The 17,503-nt window shown below is 39.2% G+C and overlaps 1 protein-coding gene across 1 annotated transcript in view; it reads left to right on the top strand.

The window, feature by feature from the left end:
• TEX9 (testis expressed 9) overlaps positions 1–17,503 on the top strand; it is an 85,543-nt gene that overhangs the window by 35,876 nt on the left and 32,164 nt on the right. Inside the window, exon 9 of the mRNA XM_007447234.1 lies at positions 526–699. Coding sequence (XP_007447296.1) covers positions 526–699 — 174 coding nt within the window. The remainder of the gene's footprint in view (positions 1–525; positions 700–17,503) is intronic.

The raw sequence follows: 17,503 nt of genomic DNA, 5'->3' as shown, positions 1-17,503 counted from the left end.
TTTTTTTTTTTTGTGGTACGTGGGCCTCTCACTGCTGTGGCCTCTCCCGCTGCGGAGCACAGGTTCTGGACGCGCAGGCCCAGCGGCCATGGCCCACGGGCCCAGCCGCCCCGCGGCATATGGGGTCCTCCCGGAGCGGGGCATGAACCCACGTCCCCTGCATAGGCAGGTGGACTCTCAACCACTGCGCCACCAGGGAAGCCCCACAGTTAACTTTTAAATTCAGAAATTTAAATACTGAACTTTATTCTGAGATGTTGAATTTTCACAGAGCTGAAGAATTTTAAATACTTGATAGCAATTAGAATGCTCTGTATTAGACTTACAAGTGTAAGCTATTAAGCGCAAATAAAACATCTGTCTTCCATTTTGAGGATGAAAATAGAATGTAATTCGTTTTTCTTAGTGAAATGGGTATATATATCTCACCAAATATCATACGAAGCTCCTTTATGTTTTCTGCTTTATGTTTTGATACCAAATCATGTATGTTTTTCCATATAATCTATAATTTCATAACTATAGGAGGATGAAATTCAGAATTTAAAGTCTCAACTGAAAAATTCTGAAGGAGATTGTATGAGACAGCAGCGGACAATTAATTTGCAACAGTCTCAGACAGAAAAGTATAAAACTCTTTTTGAAGAAGCAAGCAAAAAATGTGATGGATTACAGCAACAGTTGTCTTCAGTAGAAAGGGTAATCATTTTGCTATTTTTTCCTAATCTAATGCCAAAGATGCACAAAAACATATAAGTAACATGTTTGCATAGATACCACTTTTCATTGTTTAGTTATTTTGTTAGTGTATACTAAAAACTCTTCCCCCGTTATTAGGAGAGTATTTTTTAACAGCTTTATTGAGATATAATTCACAAACATCTCACCCTTTATACAATTTGTATTCACAGTGTATTCAGTGTATTCACAGAGTTGTGCAACCATTACCACTATCAAGTTTAGAATATTTTCATCACCCAAAAAGTCACCCCATTCCCTTTAGCCTCAGTACCTCTACCCTCTTCCCCTAATCTCCTCCAGCCCTAGGCAACTTCTCATTTATTTTCTGTCTTGATAGATTTGTCTATTCTGGACATTTCTGGATATGTAGAATCATACAGTATGTGATACTTAGTAACCAACATTTTTCACTTGAAGTATTGTTTTTAGGGTTCATCAACCTTGTAGCGTGTATCAGCACTCTATTGCTTTTTATAGAGTAATATTCTTTTTTATAGAGTATATGGATGTAATACATTTTATTTATCTGTTTATCAGTTGGACATTTGGGCTGTTTCTACTTTGGGGCTGTTTTGGATAATGCTGCTGTGAACATTCATGTACAAGTTTTTGTGTAGATACATGTTTTTGTTTTTCTTGGGTATATACCTAGGAGTAGAATTGGTAAATTATAACCTTACATTTAACCTTTTGAGGAAGTGCAGGCTGTTTTCCAAACCAGCTATACCATTTTTACATTTCTACCAGCAGTATATAAAGGTTCCAATTTCTCCACATCCTACCAACACACATTAGATTGGTGGTACCAATCCCCTGTGGATACTGAGGGATGACTCTATACAGTTCTATTATGATTTTGACAAATGCATAGTCACATAGCCATCACCATAATTGAGATACAGAACACTTTCATCATACCAAAAAATTTCTCTGTGAATTTAGTCAAGTCCTCTCCCTATTCCCAACCTCAGGCAACCACTGATATGTTTTTGATTCTTATATTTTGGCCTTTCCCAGAATGTCATATAAATAGAATTACATAGTAGCTTCCTGAGTCCAATCACTTAGCATAATGCATTTGCAATTCATCCATGTTGTAGTCTGTTCCTTTTTATTGTTGACTGTAACATTGAATGGGTATTCCACATTTTGTTGACCTTCTCATCTGGAAAGAAATATTAATTATAGTATCTAATAGTCTAAGCCTGTGCTGTCAAAAATGTTAGCCACTCATATGTGGCTGGTCCAACTTGTGACGTGCTGTAAGTATAAATCAACATCAAATTTTGAAGATTAAATTCAAAAAACGATGTAAAATCTCATTAATATTTTAATGGTTACATGTTGAAATGATAATATTTTGGATATACTGGGATAAGTGAAATATAGTAATAAAATTTATTTTACATATTTCTTCTTAAAGTGACTGCTAGGAAATTTAAAATTACGTACATAGTTTGTACTATGTTTCTATTGCTCTAAGAAATAAAGGCAAGTGGTCTAAGAAAAAACAAGCTGTTATATCTGGGAAACAACTGTTTTAATTTGCCAACTTACCATTTGTCATCATCCATCCAAGCTGTGGTCATGTCACTGCTCTACTCCACATAACTTGCCTGCATCTTTGATTCTTTTCTTGTTCTTGGCTCTCATACCCAATCCTGTGTTTTCTTTCTTCTAAATGTTTTCATTCATCTCTTCTTTTCAATTCCCATTGCCACTTCTTGGTTCAGGCTATTATTATCTTACTTCTGAATCCTTCTCACTAGTTATTTTATGTCCTTTCTCTTTTTCTTATCCACGGTATTCTGTACGCTGTCAAAAGATTAATATTCTCAAAGGACCACATTGATTATAACTCTACTTTCATTTGGGCAGAAAAGGAACTAACATTTTTTGAGTGTTACCTGCCAGGTAAAACACATTTTACAAAAGGGAAACTGAGTCTGAGAGGATAAGCAAATTGCCTAAGGTCAGACAGGAATGGCAGAGCAGGATTCAAACTCTGTTTATCTGACTCCGTAAATCACGTAGACTCTTTCTCCAACTCCCCAGAATTAAATAGACTTAAACACACAGCTGTTCTAAAATCTCGTTACTTAGAATTAATATTTGAAACTTTTAGTTCACAGTGAATGTACTAAGGCATTATGATACATTGGCTAGCTGAAGATTTTTATGAAAATTTGCACTGGCTCTGAGCTGCTCAGCTTGAATTCCTATCTACCTACCAGCCAGAGAGGCATAATATAACTCTCCTGGATTATGTGAAACTCAAGATTGAATCGTTCTTGCTAATTCATTTTTTATATCTCTAGAAACAAATCTAGTGTACAGTTCACAGAAATGCAAAACAGAGCTTAAGTAGCTACTTCTGTAAACCTGCAAAACCCAACTATTAAAACATTGTTACGGGGGCTTCCCCGGTGGCGCAGTGGTTGAGAGTCCGCCTGCCGATGCAGGGGACACGGGTTTGTGCCCCGGTCCGGGAAGATCCCACATGCCACAGAGCGGCTGGGCCCGTGAGCCATGGCCGCTGAGCCTGCACATCTGGAGCCTGTGCACCTCAACGGGAGAGGCCACAACAGTGAGAGGCCCACGTACAGCAAAAAAAAAAAAAAAACATTGTTACGTATATTAACTTATTTTAGCTGCTGATTCTAACAGATGGAGTCATTTTTAAAATATAAAAACAGAGGGCTTCCCTGGTGGTGCAGTGGTTGAGAGTCCGCCTGCCGATGCAGGGGACACTGGTTCGTGCCCCGGTCTGGGAAGATCCCACATCCCGCGGAGCCTGCACTTTTGGAGCTTGTGCTCTGCAACGGGACAGGCCACAACAGTGAGAGGCCCGCGTACCGCAAAAAAAAAGCAAAACAAAGCCAGAAAGCATTTTACTCCAGCTTTGGATTTTATTTTTCTATCACTCCCCCAAATTTCCTTTGTGTCTCTACCCCATAAATCTCCAGTGTCTAATCATAGCCCCAGGCAGCCACTGATTTGCATTCTTTTACTACAGATTTGTTTTCCTTGTTATAAAATTTCATATAGATGGAATCCTAAGTATGTACTTCTTTGCATCTGTCTTCTTCAGCATAATGTTGTTGACATTCATCAGTGTTGTTGCTTGTTTTGTGATTCATTCCCTTGTATTGCTGAGTGGTATTTATTTATGGATTTACACATTTCATCTGTTCACCAGTTGATGGGAATTTGAGTTGTTTCCAGCTTTGGACTATAAAAAATAAAGCCACTATGAATTTTCATGTACAAGTTTTTGTGTAGATACATGTTTTTGTGTAGACACATTCAGTATCATTCATGATGTTGATTAAATACCTAGTAGGAGAACTTCTGAGTATTATGGAGAGTATATGTTTAGCTTTTTAAGAAACTGTCAAACTATGTTCTAAAGTGATTGTACCATTTTTCATTCCCAATAGCAATGTATGAGAGTTCCAGTTACTCTATATCCTCACTTAACACTTGTTATTGTCAGTCTTTTTAGTATTAGCCACTCTAGAGGGGTAGAAGTAGTATCTCAGTATAGGCTTATTTGTATTTCCCTGATAACTATTGATCTCGAGCATGTTTTCATATGCTTATTGGCTGTTCATATATCTTCTTTTGTTATGTGTATGTTCAAATTTTTTGCCCAATTTAAAAACATTGGGTTGTAGTAAGAGTTCTTTATGCTTCCTTATATAGTTTCTTTGCTAGAAAGAATATGTATTGTGAATAGTTTCTCCCAATCTGAACTGGCTTTTAAATTTTCTTAACAGTGTCTTTCGAAACCACACAGTGTGTGGTTTTGTGTTTTTTTCATCCTATTTGAGAAGTCTTTGCCCACTAATTTTATTAGTGTATATAAGTCTATTTGGATTTTCCATAACTTTTTGAGTCAGTTTTGGTAATTTATGTTTTTCAAGAAATTTTTCCAACTCATCTAGTCAAATTTATTGGCATAAATTTAAACATAATATTCATGTATTATATTTTTATTTATATTTTTAATATCTGTGATAATGACCCCATTTCAGTCTTGATATTAATAATTTGTCTCTTCTGTTTTGTTCTTAATCAGTCTAGTTACATACTTATCAATTTCATTGAACTTTTCAATGATTCAGCACTTGACTTTGTTAGTTTTTCTGTACTGTTTGTCAGTTTTCTGTTTATTGATTTCTAACCTCATCTTTAGCATTTCCTTCATACTTATTTGGGCTTAATTTGCTCTTATTTTTCAGGATTCTTAAAGCAGAAGTTTAGATAATTGATTTTCTACTTCTTTTCTCACATAAGCATTTAAAGCTATAAATTTTCTTCTAAGTGCTGCTTTATCTGCATCCCACAAAATTTGAGACTGTCTTTTTATTTTCATTAAGTTCAAAGTATTTTCTGATTTCCTTCCTGATATTTCTTTTCTTTTATTTAACATCTTTATTGGAGTATAATTGCTTTACACTGATGTGTTAGTTTCTGCCGTATAACAAAGTGAATCAGTTATATGTATACATATATCCCCATATCCGCTCCCTCTTGCGTCTCCCTCCCACCCCCCAATCCCACCCCTCTAGGTGGTCACAAAGCACCGAGCTGATCTCCCTGTGCTATGCAGCTGCTTCCCACTAGCTATCTCTTTTACATTTGGTAGTGTATATATGTCAGTACTACTCTCACATGTCGTCCCAGCTTACACTTCCCCCTCCCTGTGTCCTCAAGTCCATTCTCTAAGTCTGCGTCTTTATTTCTGTCCTGCCCCTAGGTTCATCAGGACCTTTTTTTTTTTTTTTTTTTTTTTAAATTCCATATATAAGTGTTAGCGTACGGTTACTTCACTCTGTATGACAGACGCTAGGTCCATCCACCTCACTACAAATAACTCAATTTCGTTTCTTTTTATAGCTGAGTAATATTCCATTGTATATATGTGCCACATCTTCTTTATCCATTCATCTGTCGATGGACACTTAGGTTGCTTCCATGTCCTGGCTATTGTAAATAGTGCTGCAATGAACATTGTGGTACATTGACTCTTTTTGAATTATGGTTTTCTCAGGGTATATGCCCAGTAGTGGGATTGCTGGGTCATATGGTAGTTCTGTTTTTAGTTTTTAAGGAACCTCCATACTGTTCTCCATAGTGGTTGTATCAATTTACATTCCCACCAACAGTGCAAGAGGGTTCCCTTTTCTCCACACCTCTCCAGCACTTATTGTTTGTAGATTTTTTTTTGTAGATTTTTTTGATGATGACCATTCTGACTGGTGTAAGGTGATACCTCACTGTAGTTTTGATTTGCATTTCTCTAATGATTAGTGATGTTGAGCATTCTTTCATGTGTTTGTTGGCAATCTGTATATCTTCTTTGGAGAAATGTCGATTTAGGTCTTCTGCCCATTTTTGGATTGGGTTGTTTGTTTTTCTGATATTGAGCTGCATGAGCTGCTTGCAAATTTTGGAGATTAATCCTTTGTCAGTTGCTTCATTTGCAAATATTTTCTCCCTTTTGAGGGTTGTCTTTTCATTTTGTTTATGGTGAAACACTATTTTAAAAAATCTCTGATAATACTCTTTGTTCCAAAGTCTACTTTGTCTAACATTAGTGTAGTAATTGCAGTTTTGTTCTCAGTGTTTGTGTGAGACTATAATTACTATACCCTTTTTTTAAAATTAATTTTTAGTGGATTATAGTTGATTTACAGTGTTGTGTTAGTTTCTGCTGTACAGCAAAGTGAATCAGTTATACATAAATGCATTCTTTTTTAGATTCTATTCCATATAGGTCATTACAAAGTATTGAGTAGAGTTCCCTGGGCTATATGGTAGGTTTTTCTTACTTATCTGTTTTATATATATTAGTGTGTATATGTCAATCCCAATTTCCCAGTTTATCCATCCTGCCCCCTCTCCCCCTTGATAACCATAAGTTTGTTTTCTACATCTCTGACTCTATTTCTGTTTTGTAAATAGGTTCATTTGTACCATTTTTTTAGATTCCATATGTAAGCGATATCATATGATATTTGTCTTTCTCTGTCTGACTTACTTCACTCAGTATGAAAATCTCTAGGTCCATCCATGTTGCTGCAAATGGCATTATTCCATTCTTTCATGTGGCTGAGAAATATTTCATTGTATATGTATATTACATCTTCTTTATCCATTCCTCCTTCAACAGACAGCCATGTCCTGGCTGCTGTAAATGGTGCTGCAGTGAACATTGGGGTACATGTATATCTTTTCAAATTATGGTTTTCTCTGGATATATGCTCAAGAGTGGGATTGCTAGATCATATGGTAGCTCTATTTTTAATTTTTTAAGGAACCTCCATACTGTTCTCTATAGTGGATGTACTAATTTACCTTCCCACCAACTGTGTAGGAGGGTTCCCTTTTCACCATACCCTCCCCAGCATTTATTTTTGTACATTTTTTGTTGATGGCCATACAGAGTGATGTGAAGTGATACCTCACTGTATTTTTGATTTGTATTTCTCTACTAATTAGTGATGTTGAGCATCTTTTCATGTACCTCTTGGCCATCTGTATGTCTTCCTTGGTGAAATGTCTGTTTATATCTGCCCATTTTCTGATTGGGTTGTTTGTTTTTTTGATAATGAGCTGCATGGGCTGTTTGTTTATTTTGGAGATTAATCTCTTGTCCATCCATTTGCATCCATTTTCTCCCATTCTGTGGGTTGTCTTTTCATTTTGTTTATGGTTTCCACCGTTGTGGCCTCTCCCATTGTGGAGCACAGGCTCCGGACACGCAGGCTCAGTGGCCATGGCTCACGGGCCCAGCCGCTCCATGGCATGTGGGATCTTCCCAGACCGGGGCACAAACCCGTGTCCCCTGCATCGGCAGGCGGACTCTCAACCACTGCGCCACCAGGGAAGCCCCTGTGCAAAAGCTTTTAATTTAATTAGGTCCCATTTGTTTATATTTGGTTTTATTTTCATTACTCTAGGAGGTGAATCAAAAAAGATCTTGCTATAATTTATGTCAAAGAGTGTTCTTCCTATGTTTTCCTCTAAGAGTTTTATGGTATCCAGTCTTACATTTAGATCTTTAATTCATTTTGGGTTTATTTTTGTGTATGGTGTTAGAGAATGTTCTAATTTCATTCTTTTACATGTAGCTGTCCAGTTTTCCCAGCACCACTTATTGAAGAGACTGTCTTTTGTCCATTGTATATTCTTGCCTCCTTTGTTGTAGTTTAGGAGACCATAGGTGCGTGGGTTTGTCTCTGGACTTTCTTTCACAACCCCAACAAAGAGAGCCCCTGCTTCCTCACAGCTCCAGCAGGAGTCTTGAGGTTGATTCCCATTAGTTTGTCCCCAAACCAATTACTTTAGCTTTGTGGACTCAGCACTGGACAAGCTTTGGTCGGGTGTTGAGCTCTGGACATGGGAACAGAGGTGGGTGGGAAATGAAGTCCATCTCTCCTAGTCACATGGACTGAGAGTGGCTAAGGGTTGGGTCCCCAAAGAAGAAAAGAGGATCTATTATCTAGAAAAACAAACTTTCCTGAACCTACCGTTCTTAGGAAGAAACTAGAACTTGGTCTCTTGGTACAACTCAGACCAGGTAAATGCAGGTGAAAGTATCCAACCCAGAGCAATCCATTCACCCATAATTGGAGATATCAGTCTGCAGGCTCACTCGCTTATCTCCGTCATGCCATGGATAAACAATGCTTTTGTGCACTGACCTTCATCTTTTGGACAAGTTCCCCCAACGTGTTGCTCAACCCCAGGGTACTGCTTAGGCTAACCCTCTCCATGGGGTGTTCCCAGGAATGCAACAATGGTCCCTTGAGCTATATTCCTGTTTTTGTGCTAGTACCATACTGTTTTGATTAGTGTGGCTTTGTAGTATAGTCTCAAGTGAGGGAGCCTGTTTCCTACAACCCCGTTTTCCTTTTTCAGCATTGCTTTGGCATTTGGTGTCTTTTGTGTTTCCATACAAATTGTAAAATTATGTGTTCTAATTCTGTAAAAAATGCTCTGTAAAGAATCAATGACAGTGTTGATTCTTCCAATCCAAGAACATGGTATATCTCTCCATCTGTGCTGTCTTTGATTTCTTTCATCAGTATCTTATAGTTTTCAGAGTACAGGTCTTTTGCCTCCTTAGGTAGGTTTATTCCTAGGTATTTTATTCTTTTGGATGCCATGGTAAACGGGATTTTTTCTTTAATTTCTTTTTCTGATCTTTCATTGTTAGTGTATAGGAGTGCAAGAGATTTCTGTGTATTAATTTTGTATCCTACAACTTAACTGAATTCATTGATGAGCTCTAGTAGTTTTCTGGTAGTATCTTTAGGATTTTCTATGTATAGTATCATGTCATCTGCAAACAGTTACAGTTTTACTTCTTCTTTTCCAATTTGAATTCCTTTTGTTTCTTCTTCTTCTCTGATTGCCGTGGCTAGGACTTCCAAAATTGGAATAAAAGTGGTTGAAAGTGGACATCCTTGTCTTGTTCCTGATCTTGTTGAATAAAAGTGGTGAGAGTGGACATCCTTTTCTTGTTCCTGATCTTGGAGGAAATGCTTTCAGATTTTCACTGTTAAGAACGATGTTTGCGTGGATTTGTCATATACGGCCTTTATTATGTTGAGGCAGGTTCCCTCTGTGCCCACTTTCTAGAGAGTTTTTATCATAAATGTGTGTTGAATTTTGTCAAAAGCTTTTTCTGCATCTATTGAGATGATCATATTGTTTTTATTCTTCAGTTTGTTAACGTGGTATATCTCATTGATTGATTTACACATGTTGACGAATCCTTACATCCCTGGAATAAATCCCACTTGATCATGGTGTATGATCCTTTCAATGTGTTGTTGGATTTGGTTTGCTAGTATTTTGTTGAGGATTTTTGCGTCTATGTTTATCACTGATATTGGCCTATAATTTTCTTTTTTGGTGGTATCTTTGTCTGGTTTTGGTATCAGGGTGATGGTGGCCTCGTAGAATGAGCTTGAGAATGTTTCTTCCTCTGCCATTTTTTGGAAGAGTTTCAGAAGGATTGGTGTTAACTCATCTCTAAATGTTTGATAGAGTTTGCCTGTGAAGCCATCTGGTCCTGGACTTTTGTTTGTTGGAAGATTTTTAATCACAGTTTCAATTTCAGTACTTGTGATTGATTTGTTTATATTTTCTATTTCTTCCAGGTTCAGTCTTGGAAGGTTGTTCTTGGAAGGTTGTCCTGTCTAAGAATTTGTCCATTTCTTCTAGGTTGTCCATTTTATTGGCATATAGTTGCTTGTAGTAGTCTCTTGTGATCCTTTGTATTTCTGTAATGTCCGTTGTAACTTCTTTTTTATTCTATTTTTTTTGATTTGGGTCCTCTTCCTTTTTTTCTTAATGAGTCTGGCTAAAGGTTTATCAATTTGGTTTATCTTCTCAAAGAACCAGCTTTTAGTTTCATTGATCTTTGCTATTGTTTTTCTTCCTTTCCATTTCATTGGTTTCTGCTCTGATCTTTCTGATTTTCCTTTTACTAACTTTAGGTTTTGTTTGTTCTTCTTTCTCTAGTTGCTTTAGTTGGTTTATTTGAGATTTTTCTTGTTTCCTGAGGTAGGATTGTATTGTGATAAACTTCCCTCTTAGAACTGCTTTTGCTGTGTCCCATAGGTTTTGGATTGTTGTGTTTTCATTGTCATTGCCTCTAGATATTTTTTATTTCCTTTTTGATTTTTTCAGTGATCCATTGGTTGTTTAGTAACGTATTGTTTAACATCCATGTGTTTGTGTTTTTTACAGTTTTTTTCCTCTAATTGATTTCTAATCTCAAAGCATTGTGGTTGGAAAAGATGCTTGATATGATTTCGGTTTTCTTAAATTTACCAAGGCTTGATTTGTGGCCCATGATGTACTCTATCCTGGATAATGTTCCATGTGTACTTGAGAAGAAGTGTATTCTGCTGCTTTCAGATGGAATGACCTATAAATATCAATTAAATCTATCTGGTCTAATGTGTCACTTAAGGCTTGTGTTTTCCTTATTAATTTTCTGTCTAGATGATCTGTCCACTTGTATAACTGGTGTGTTAAAGTCCCCCACTGTGATTGTGTTACTGTTGATTTCCCCTTTTAAGGCTGTTAGCATTTGCCTTGTATATTGATGTGCTTCTATGTTGAATGCATAGATATTTACAATTGTTATATCTTCTTCCGGTATTGATCCTTTGGTCATTATGTAGTGTCCTTCCTTGTCTCTTGTAACAGTCTTTAATTTAAAGTCTATTTTGTCTCATATGAGTATTAGTACTTCAGCTTTCTTTTGATTTCCATTTGCTTGGAATATCTTTTTTCCATCCCCTTACTTTCAGTCTGTATGTTTCCCTAGAGTTGAATTGGGTCTCTTATAGATAGCATGTTTATGGGTCTTGTTTTTGTATGTATTCAGCCAGTCTGTGTCTTTTGGTTGGAGCATTTAATCCATTTACATTTAAGGTAATTATCGATATGTATGTTCCTATTGCCAGTTTCTTAATTGTTGTGGGTTTTTTTGATTTTTTGTGTGTTTTTTTTGCGGTACGTGGGCCTCTCACTGTTGTGGCCTCTCCCATTGCAGAGCACAGGCTCCAGACATGCAGGCTCATTGGCCATGGCTCACAGGCCTAGGCACTCTGCGGCATGTAGGATCTTCCCGGACCGGGGCACGCACCCGTGTCCCCTGCATCGGCAGGCAGACTCTCAGCCACTGTGCCACCAGGGAAGCCCTGTGGGTTTGTTTTCGTAGGTCTTTTTTTCTTCCCTTCCTCTTTTGTTCTTTTCTCTTGTTGTTTGATGACCATCTTTAGTGTTGTGTTTACATTTCTGTTCCTTTTTTGTGTGTGTATCTATTGTAGTTTTGGGTTTGCTGTTCCCATGAGGTTTTGATATAGCAGTCTATATATGTATAACGTTGTTTTAAGTTGCTGGTCTCTTTCCGCCCTAGAGAAGTTCCTTTAGCATTTATTGTAAAGCTGGTTTGGTGGTGCTGAATTCTCATAGCTTTTGCTTGTCTGTAAAGCTTTTGATTTCTCTGTCGAATCTGAATGAGAACCTTGCTGGGTAGTGTATTCTTGGTTGTAGGTTTTTCACTTTCATTGCTTTAAGTATATCATGCCACTCCCTTCAGACCTGCACAGTTTCTGCTGAAAAATCATTTGTTATCTTACGGGGATTCTCTTGTATGTTAAATGTTGCTTTTCTCTTGTTACTTTCGATATTTTTTCTTTGTCTTTAATTTTGTCAGTTTGATTAATATGTGTCTCAGCATGTTCCTCCTTGGGTTCATCTTGTATGTGATTATCTGCACTTCCTGGAGTTGAATGATTGTTTACATTCTCATGTTAGGGAAGTTTCAGCTATAATATCTTCAGATATTTTCTCAGACCCTTTTTCTTTCTCTTCTCCTTCTGGGATCCTATAATGCAAATATTGGTGCATTTAATATTGTCCCAGAGGTCTCTGATACTGTCCTCATTTCTTTTCATTCTTTTCTTTTTGTTCTGTGGCAGTGATTTCCGCCATTCTATCTTCCAGGTCTCTTATTCATTCTTCTTCCTCAATTATTCTCCTATTGATTCCTTCTAGTGTATTTTTTATTTCAGTTATTGTATTGTTCATCTCTGTTTGTTGTTTACCTCTTTTAGCTCTTTGTTAAACATTTCTTGTATATTTTTGATCTGTGCCTCCATTCTTTTTCTGAGATTTTGGATCATCCTTACTATCATTATTCTGAATTCTTTTTCAGGTAGATTGCCTGTCTCCTCTTTATTTAGTAGTTCTGGTGGGTTTTTATCTTGTTCCTTCATTTGCAACATATTTCTCTGTCATTTCATTTTCTAACTTTTTATGTATGGGGTCTCCTTTCCACAGGCTGCAGGATCATAGTTCTGCTTGCTTTTGGTGTCTGTCCCCTGGTGGGTGAGGTTGGCCCAGGGGCTCGTGCAAGCTTCCTGGTGGGAGGGACTGGTGCCTGCTGTTTGATGGGTGGAGCTGGGTGGGTCTTTTCTCTCTGGTGTGCAGGGCCGTGTCAAGGGGTGTGTTTTGAGGTGGCTGTGAGCTCCGTATGACTTTAGGCAGTCTTTCTTCTGATGGGTGGGGCTGTGTTCCTATCTTGATGGTTGTTTGGCCTGAGGCTTCCCAGCACTGGAGCCTGCAGGTTGTGAGGTAGGGCTGGTTCATGGTGCCAAAACGTGGACCTTCAGGAGAACTCACTCTGATCAGTATCCCTGCAGCTTCTGCTGCCAGTGTCCTTGCCCTCACAGTGAGCTGTAGTTGACCTTTGCCCCTCCAGGAGACCCTCAAAGACCCCTAGCTAGGTGTAGCCATGTTCCTTTGGAGATACTGCTTTATGCTGGGTCCCAGTGCACGTGAGACCTTGTGTGCACCCTCCAAGAGTGGAATCTCTTTTTCCTCCAGCCCTGTGGAGCTCCTGCACTCAAGCACTGCTGACATTGAAGCCTAAATGCTCTGGGCGGTTCTTCTGCCAAATGCCAGACCCTCAGACTATCTTGTAGGGCCATTTTATGTGGGAACATCCCTGTGTAGCCTGCGTGGTTTAATATTTTTTGGTGTGAGGGCTGTTTTTAGTATGGATGTCAGCCACCTCTTTCCTCGCTGTATGTTGACCATTGTCCCCTTTATAGGAGGTGTGACTGATGTTGTGGTGACAAGAGCCTGCACTGGATATTGAGCAGAGCCTGCCCTTTGCTCTGTGGTTGTCACTGCCATGTCAGAAGTGGGGTCTGCTCCAAAGTTGTTGGATTAGAGACCCCAGATCTGTTTCTTAGCTGTGTTTCTGGTCTGTGGTGTGAGGTTGGAGGGATTGGAGCACTCACATTGGGAGGGAAGCCACTGAGTATTCCTCCTCTGGAGCTGTTCACCTGTGATGTGCTCTCTTATGTCACCTTTCACCTGTTGTTCAAGCTGTCATATTACACTGTTGTTGGCACTGCTCTCAGCTCCAACTTAACTGTGGGTATGCCGGCAGTTGACCTGGTGTCTCTCAGACGTTGTTTTCATGAGGCCACCAGTGTAGATCCACTGAAGTCAGATCCCAGGATTGCAGTAATCATGGATCTGGACCCTCTGTGGGTGCTATGGGGGCAACTCAGACTCTGGCCTGGCCCAAGCCCCATGTGTATGTGCCTGCATAGTCTACAGCAGCTAAAGGTAGACCTGTCTTGGCTGCGGGAGTGCTCGTCGTCCATTTAGATGTTCCGTAGCCACTGAGTTTACATCAGTCGCAGTGGTGTCAATTTATGGTTTGCCCAGCTGCGAGGAGAGATTTCAGCTTTTCTTCATTAGTTGCATGGCCCCTGGGGCTCAGCTGTGGTTTCAGCTCCACCTCTGCATGTGGGCCACCCACAGGGGTCTGTTTCCAAGGCTGCCCCAGAGTACACAAGTCCGCCCTGGTGCGGAGGGGCATGGAGGTGGTGGCAGCTGGGGTCACTGGAGCCCTGGTGGGGACAGGGCACACAGGGGATCCAGCAGCTGCAGGGTCAAGAGAGCCAGCCCCAGCGGGGGCCTTTCCTAGTGCATGGGGAGGCAGTGGCTGGCACATGGGGAGAGAGGCTGCAAATGGCCCCGCCCCTTGTGTGCCACTCAACAGTGGCTCTTCACTTCTGTGGAGGTCTGCACTTCTTCCACAAGCATTCCCAGTTGTGGATTTCCTCACTCCTGTCCTCTCAGGCTGCCTCCTCGCAGCCAACAACAGTCCTCTCCCCAAGTTTGCTTTTCAAACCCCACATTCCAGCACCCAACCCCCATCCACACCAGTGGACACATGTCTCAGGCAGGGCATGCAGGGCTGTGGCATGGACCCTCTGTGTAGGTCTCACTCTGTCCTGCCTGCCACAGATTAGTTGCTGCGCTCTCCTCTGATAGCCCCCAAGGCTCCCCTTCTGTCCCATTTGATCTCCTCTCCAGTGAGGGGGCTTCCCTGGATGTGATAACCTCTCCTTTCCTTCAGCACCTCCCCTTTCAGGGGCGCAGGTCCTGTCCCACTTCCTCTCCTCTTCCTTTTCTCTTCTTTCTTTCATCCTACCTGGTTATGTGGGGATCTTTCTTGTCCTTTTAGGTGTCTGAGCTCTTCTGCTAGTGTTCAGCTGGTGCTCTGTGAGAAGCATTCCATTTGTAAATGTATTCTTGATGCCTTTGTGGGAAGAGATGAACTCCACGTCTTCCTACTCCTCCACCATCTTGACTCTCTTTTGTCATCTTTTTACTTTTAATCTGTCTCTGTACTGAAAATGGGTTTGTTATAGAACCCATATAATTGGTTTTTGCTTCTCTATCCACTCTGACAGTCTTTGTCTCTTACTGGAATGTTCAGTCCATTTACATTAATGCAGTTTTTGATGTTTGGATTTAAACCTACTATCTTCCTATTTGTTTTCTATTTTTCCTTTTAACTTTGTTAATTTTTCCTCCTTTGAATTGAATATTTTTTAGTATTCCATTTTTTTCCTCCACTATTAGCTGTATCTAGTCTTAGATTTAAGGTTTACAATATACATATTTAACATATCACAGTCTACCTTCAAATCATGTTATACTATTTCATGTATAAAATAACATATTCCACCTGCTTTGTTTGTGGTCATACCTTTATTTTTAAAGGTCATACATCACACAATATTTTTTTCTTTAAACAGTTACATTTTAAAGAGATGAAGATATTTGCCATTTCTTGTATTCTTCATTCTATAGATCTGTTTTCCATACTTCTGCTTGATATACCTACCCTTTCAATTTTTGTGGTACCGGTTTGCTAGTCACTAATTCTCTGTTTTTGTTTCTCTGAAAAAGAGTATTTTCCTTACTTAAAAAAACCTTTTTATTTTGAAATGATTATCAATTCACATGAAGTTGCAAAAATAGTACTTCTAGAGAGGTCCTCTGTATCCTTCAGTTTCCCTCAAAGGTAACATCTAACATAACTATAGTCTAGTATTAAAACCAGGAAACTGACATTGGTACAATCCACAGACATTACTCAGATTTCACCAGTTTTTTATGCACTCATGTGTTTTTGAGTCCTTTAATTTTTTTTGTTGTTGTTGTTTTTTTTTTTTTTGGTGGTACGCGAGTCTCTCACTGTTGTGGCCTCTCACGCTGCGGAGCACAGGCTCTGGACGCGCAGGCTCAGCAGCCATGGCTCACGGGCCCAGCCGCTCCATGGCATGTGGGATCTTCCCGGACTGGGGCACGAACCCGTGTCCCCTGCATTGGCAGGCGGACTCTCAACCACTGCGCCACCAGGGAAGCCCGAGTCCTTTAATTTTTGAAGGGTATTTTTCACTAGGTATAGAATTGTCAGTTGACTGGTTTTGTTTTTTGTTTTCTTTTGTTAGTTTAAAGATGTCCTCCTTTTGTCTTCTGTGTTGTATAGTTTCTGACTAAAAGTCCACATAATTCTTCTCTTCTACTTTTGTATGTAATGTGTCTTTTTTCTCTGCTTTTAAGACATTCTCTTTGTTAGTGGTTTTCAGCAATTTCATAATTATGTGCTTTCTCAGTTTTGTGTGGGGAGTGTATTTATTCTGCTTGAAGTTTGCTGAGCTTTTTGAATCTGTGGGTTTATTGTTTTCATCAAATTTGGAAAATTTTGGTCATTATTTCTTCAAATATTTTTCCTGTACTCCCTATCTCCCTCCCCCACCTGAGAGTCCAATTATACTTCTGTTAGACTACTTGATATTTTCACATTGATAATATCAGTGATATTAGGTTACTGATGAGCTGTTTTCAGCCTTTTTTCTTACGTTCTTTATTTGGATAGATTCTATTGCTATGTCTTCAGTAGGTTACTGATCTTTTCTTTGTAGTGTCTAGTATGCCCCAATTCTTAAGCAGAGAGATGTTCATTTTGATATATTATACATCTATAGAAGTTCCATTTGATTCTCCTTTATAGCTTCAGCTTATTTTCTCATTATATTTATGTTTTGCTTTAATCACTTATGTAGAATTAAAATAGCTGTTTTGACAGCCTTGTTCACTGTACCCATTATATTTCTCATTTATGTGTTTGTTTCTATTGACTGATTCTTTTTCTCCTGGATATCGGTTACATTTTCCTGCTTCTTGGCTTGGTTAGTGATTTTTTACCAGATGCTAGACACTGAATATTATATTGAGAGTTTCTCTTTAGTCTGCTTTTTGAAGACAGTGTTGGATTTTGACAGGTAGTTATTTGCCAGTTTAATCACTTTGAGACCTGTTTTTAAGTTTTGCTAGAGTGTGTCTAGAGCAGCCTTCAGGAATAGTTCAGCTCTACCCTTAAGTCTTCCCCTAAAGAGACCTTTCAGGATCTCCACTGAATGTCCCTGATGATCACTGAGGATTGTCATTCTGGGTGATTAGACCTCAGATGTCTTCCTGCCCTGTGTGAGCTATGGGAATTGTTCTATTTACAGCTCCCTAATTGTGCTTTATCTGGCCTTCTTGAATTTTCATGTATTTAGGTGTAGCCTAATAGACTCAAGGGATTTCCTGTGTAGATTCATGAAGCTCTCTCCTAGTGTAGTTCCTCCTTACTAGAACCTTCACACAAATTCCTAGCTGCCTCTGTCTCCTCCAGCTGTGTTCTGTTTCCTCAACTCAGTGGACCTCTGGACTCTGTTTGTATTTTCTCTTCCCTGTAGCCTCAATGTGGATATTGCCTCCCAGAAGAATGCTGGGGTGATTGTAGGACTTGTGATTTTCCCTTTTCTCAGGAATCACAACCCTACTGTTTTCCAGTATTTCTATAAACAGT

This window comes from Lipotes vexillifer, unplaced genomic scaffold, assembly GCF_000442215.2.
Source record: "Lipotes vexillifer unplaced genomic scaffold, Lipotes_vexillifer_v1.1 scaffold1649, whole genome shotgun sequence".
Classification (NCBI taxonomy): Eukaryota; Metazoa; Chordata; class Mammalia; order Artiodactyla; family Lipotidae; genus Lipotes; species Lipotes vexillifer.
Note: the sequence above shows the minus strand (reverse complement) of the source record. Positions and strands in the feature narration are given on the sequence as shown.